The 5,150-nt window shown below is 42.1% G+C and overlaps 1 protein-coding gene across 1 annotated transcript in view; it reads right to left on the reverse strand.

The window, feature by feature from the left end:
* Positions 1-797, reverse strand: part of AKAP14 (A kinase (PRKA) anchor protein 14) — a 23,198-nt gene extending 22,401 nt beyond the window's left edge. Inside the window, exons 1-3 of the mRNA XM_012664223.1 lie at positions 745-797; positions 404-573; positions 224-315 (exon numbers count right to left, since the gene is read on the reverse strand). Of these exons, the coding sequence (XP_012519677.1) occupies positions 224-315; positions 404-573; positions 745-797 (315 nt within the window). The remainder of the gene's footprint in view (positions 1-223; positions 316-403; positions 574-744) is intronic.
* Positions 798-5,150: the final 4,353 nt, after the last annotated feature.

Consider the following 5,150-nt stretch of genomic DNA (forward strand, 5'->3'; position numbering starts at 1 on the left):
AAAAAAAAAAAAAAAAAAAAAAACAGGGAAATACGATTGTGCTTTTCACCTTCAAAGACAATCCCACCTTGATTTTGGAACCAAGATGGAGACAATTTTTACTAACTCTAATCACCTTTTACATCATCTCCTAGGTTTTCTGATCTTCAAACTTTTGATCAAACAAGAGCCTTCTTATTGTTCTTCACTCTCAGTACCAAACTGGAGTGGTCAACTAACTTACCGAAACGAACTTCGCAATTTGTTTACGGCCCCTTTCTGCTGTGAATTCACCGTGTGTGATCCACTTGATATTTTTGATGGGGTTTTCAGCATCTGCGAACAGGTGTGAATTTGTTAGTTGCCTGGTAGTGTGGAACTACATAATGAGACAATTGTTTAGGTACTCAAACAGGATTACTACCTTCCACAAACTCAACAGCAGCATCGATGGCATCCTTAACTATAGCTAGAGCTACGGCAGTCACTTTGCTATCATCTTGGTTATCTGTCTGCCCGTGGATTATAGGTCTGTCATCAAATCTCACTTTCTTCTTAATGTTGACATTTTTACTCACATTCATTTTCTTTTGCCTGGAAAAGGAAATTTAAGAAGTTACTCTCTGCACCCATGTGTGTATATCATACATGTGAACACACTCATATAAATACAATCTCTTGAAGAATCACAAGATACAAGAAACAGTTGTTACCTCTAGGGAAGGGATTAAGGGGTTAGAGTAGGAGTGAGATATCACCGTATACCTGTTGTGCTTGGCTGCTGAGATCTGCTTTTCCTGAAAACCAAGGTTTTTCATATTCTCAAAACCATGAAGACTTAAATTGAAATGTAGTATAATGATTTCTAACTTGTTTGGAGTGCTAACAATATTGATTTCTAGTTGAGTCTTTAATAGAACCCCAATCCCTGCTACAAGCAACTGAAAGCATATGGCTCTTTAAAGATAGTGAATTAAAATGATTAGCAGCATTATAGCAGACGAGGGGTTGGTTTTGCAGTTTTTTTCTCTTGGGTTTTCCAGGTACAGTGTACAATTATATCATCTCCAAGGAACTATCATTTTTACCATCTCTTTTTCAGAAACATATATCTCTTATGAATATTAGCTTTGGTTAACACTTCCAGAAAAATGTTAAATGAAAGTAGACATAATGAGCATCCTTCTTTTGTGTCTGACTTCAGCGGACTTGCTTTCTGGTGCTACACCATTAGGTATTATGCTAGTTTGTAGTTTTAGATTTATCACATCAAGAAAATATTTTCTCCTGCTCTAATGAGATTTTTATCATAAATGATAGCTAAAATGTTCCCAATGCCTTTAACATCTATTGACAATGTGAAAATTGAAGTTATCAGGGCTGTGAACATGGGTCCATCACAGCACTAGGAATCTTTGCACATTTTCAGTCTTTTTTACATTTTTTCCCTTGAGTCTTAGATTCTCTTTCTTTCTCTGCTACTGCTTAAGTCTCTTTACTTATGAGAACTCTCTTACAGACAGCACAGTCTATTTTATTTTATTTTATCTTTTGCCAGCACAGTTATAAATTCCTTGCAGGTAATCCTTGCATTGGGGACGGGGGGCTGCATGAGAGTGGATATCTCTCTCCAAAAGGGAGCTATTTATTTTCTATAAATAACAGCTCCCAATTTGGGGGTGTTAAATTGTTGTGTTTCATTTAGCTATCACCACAGCCCTATGAGATCATGCATTAGATGCCTTCCATTTGTCCTTCCAGACCCACTCTCCCCCTATCTCTCCCTGCTCACTGCCCTGGAAGGCTAACCTGACTGGGCCAGTGCATGAGCTCTCCTGTGCCCTGTGGCTTCCAGGAGGTTCCACACAATAAGGAGATCAGCCTGAAGGGAAGAGGGTGAGGTCCAGGTATATATCCCTGGTGGCTCTCCCCTGATAGGGTTGCCTGTGGCTGGCTGTATGGAGAAGGTCCCAGTTTCTTTCAGGACAGCTTTCTCACACAACTTCTCAGTCTAGTAAGGGTAACCATTCTTTCCCGTCCACCCTTTTGCCCCCCCATTACTAGCCCAGGGAGCTGCACTTTCCTTTGTTTCCCTGCACTCTGGCCACACCTTGGTAATTATTCCCTTTACTTAACCCTTCTCCACTATCCTCATTTTAGCACGCCTACAGTTTCCTACCAGGATCCTAAATCATAAACAGAGGACCTCTCGTTGCCATGTGAAAATGAGGAAACTGAGCTGCATACCCAGACTGGCTCCATAACCTGTGCATGTAATTACACTGCTCTTCTCCCTCCAAGATTCAGAAAGGGTGGCGGGGCTGAAGGAGCTTAGGAAATTTCACCCCAAAATATGACTTCTTGGTATAAAGAGTATTTTGAATTAAGGGCCCTTAGAGATCAACAGGCCTTGGAAGGGGCTTTCACTCTATCTGAATAAATCAGACCCATCAAAAAGAACAATTGACTTCCCTTCCCCCTCCCTGTTATCTCAATATATTGCAGGAAAGATGATCAAGAATGCAACCAGACCTGGCCCAAATCATTTTAAATATAATACCTCTCTCTCAGGTTAATTTGCAAAGAGAATCATTTACAAGTTAATCTGTTTCCCCCATCCATTCATCCTCCTTACCAACCATTTATTGCCCCTAAACAGAATTACCTCTATTCCTCCTCTCCCCCTCTCCTCTAAAAGGAGGGTATAAAAATTTCTGGACCGCATAGGGATATTGGGTAATCATTCTGTGATTCTCATATTAATCTGCCTTAATTGTGAGTTGGATTTTCAGTAAACTTTAGGACAAAAGGGGAAGTTTCCCCCACCCCCACAGGGCTCTGTTCTCACATTTTCATCTGGAGTCTAGAATGTGCCTACCCTCTCCCTGTGAGCCTTTGTTTGCTCTCTCAACATCATTATTGATCCCAGTGGTGGTGAATACTGCACAAGACAAAACAGTTGCCATGAACATCAGTCCAAGAATGATTTGAACAGCCTATTAATATTCCTGTAATAGTGTTGATTGGTGTTCATTTAGGCCTTCGCGTTAGCATTTTAACCTGAGTTTGCCTCCGCCTGAGTTCCCTGTTGCTGCAGCTGGGGGGTAGACAGGATCATCTGCTAGGGAAAATGGAATCTTTCCAGGCTGCCCACTCCAGAGCAGAAATGGCTAAAGGATAGGGGGCGAGGGGTCTGAAGGCCCTTAACACTAGAGAACTGGCTCTCCCTAGCCCATAGGTCATGATGATTTGGCCAAAGCAATTTGCTGTAAATTCTGTAGTTAAAGACAGCCACACAAAAGTTTTTGTGTGAATTGGTAAATTCAGTAGTAGGCTTTGGTGAAGTAGCCATGCAGCAACTTGATCTTCAGAAAATTGCCCATTTGGTGGCTTGGTCACTCACTGACTTGGCTTTCAGCAAATTGCCTATTGATAAATAGACTAGAAACCAAATCTGTGACCTCAAACACTAAGCAAATGGAGTGGGGACTTTATGCATGGAAAGACCTCCTATAGACCTTCCCAGGGAGCCCTGTGCTATAGCAGGAGAGGGAAAGTGGAGAGCAGGGCCCAGGAAGAAGCTCACTTTTTATCCTCCCATGTCTATAGACAAGCATCATTCTTAAGACTCCCTCCTACTGGCCTTGCCTAGTTCTTTTTCTTCCCTTCCCTTCCTAATAAGAGGCCAGATGGACAGGATGAATGAGAAGAGATGGCAGCATGGTCAGGTTTGGGGTCTGGGTGATGAACAGGGAGAACCACTATAAGTCCTTTTTGTGGGCTCCCCCACCCCTAAGGAGTCACAGTACCTGAGCCACCAGATCCTTGTTTCAAGCAGTAGCAGTGGTAGCTGGGGAAGCCTAAGAAGGAGTCTCTAAGCAGCTTTTCCCCAAGATTGCCAGACAGAATGTTTACAGGTGCTGCCAGGGCAACACCAATTCAACCAATGGGAAGCAAAGCCCACGAGTTTCTGACTGCTTCTATTAGTAAAGGCGGGTGAGATAGTGAGGGAAGGAGGAGGAGAGTCAGTCACTGCAACTGTCTAACCTCAATAGCAGGACAAGCTGCAGTAGCCATATCTAGTGTCTTTTTCTTTTTCTTTTCCTCCACATTCAGATCACGGAGACTTTTCAGCAGCAGATGAGCTTGCAGAGCTGTGCCAGGAGAAGCACTGATGCTAAGCCTCGCAGCTGGTATTGAAGTGGAAGACTGGAAAATTCCACTAAAGTGGAATTCTTAGAAATTCCACTACCAGGCTTTCTTCCTCGTGGTCCTTACCTGGGCCCCCTACTGCCCTGTGACCTTGCCCCTCATAAATCACCTATAGCAATTAGTGTACCAGGCTGTAAAGTAGCTTAGGACCCTGCCTCACTAAAGTTAACCCTGTTGTAGCCGTGCCCCTCCTCCTTAAGCAGAGTGTATAAAAGACTGCAATGCTCTTTGTCTGGTGCTCAGAATTTGGGGAGAGCAAATTCCCCTCTGGGCCATTTGCCGGCCGGCCTATAAAACCTGTTTTTGCCAAAATCTCTATGTGTGTCTCTCGGTCTATTCTCGGTCAGCCCTGCCGTAACACTATGTTTTGGGTATCCTTATGATGTGCCAGGCACTGTGTTAAGCCTTTGGTGTGTGTTAAGTCACTTACTCCTCACAATGGCACCATAAGGTAGGTATTAGTACTTTCATATTACAGTTGAACAAACCGAGGCACAGAGAGTGTTAAGTACGTTGTCCTAAACTCAAACCCAGAGATGTCTGACTTCATTGACTGAGATTTTACTTTTTTATTCCCAAATTCTGAGGTTAGGACTGCCATTGTGTACTTGATTATTTTCAAAGATGTGTTTTATGGATCAAGGATGAAAGAGTATACTATAATCGTTATCAGCACAGACACAGGAACAATTTACATAACATTTTTCTTTGTTTCCTTGTCTGTAAATTGGGGACAATAATAATGCCTACAAAATAGGGTTTTTATGGAGCTCAAACCAGACAATTTATGTGAAGACTGAGCACAATGCCTGGTACATCATAAGCTTTCTCTATAATGGTTAGATATTTCTAATGTTATTAATAGTAATGGTATTATAAATGGTATTCTTTTAAATGATCTTAACCGGTGAAATGAAAAGCTAATGACCCTATGTCAGGACCCAGTTTTATTTTCTTAA

This window comes from Propithecus coquereli, unplaced genomic scaffold (assembly GCF_000956105.1).
Source record: "Propithecus coquereli isolate 6110/MARCELLA unplaced genomic scaffold, Pcoq_1.0 Scaffold873, whole genome shotgun sequence".
Classification (NCBI taxonomy): Eukaryota; Metazoa; Chordata; class Mammalia; order Primates; family Indriidae; genus Propithecus; species Propithecus coquereli.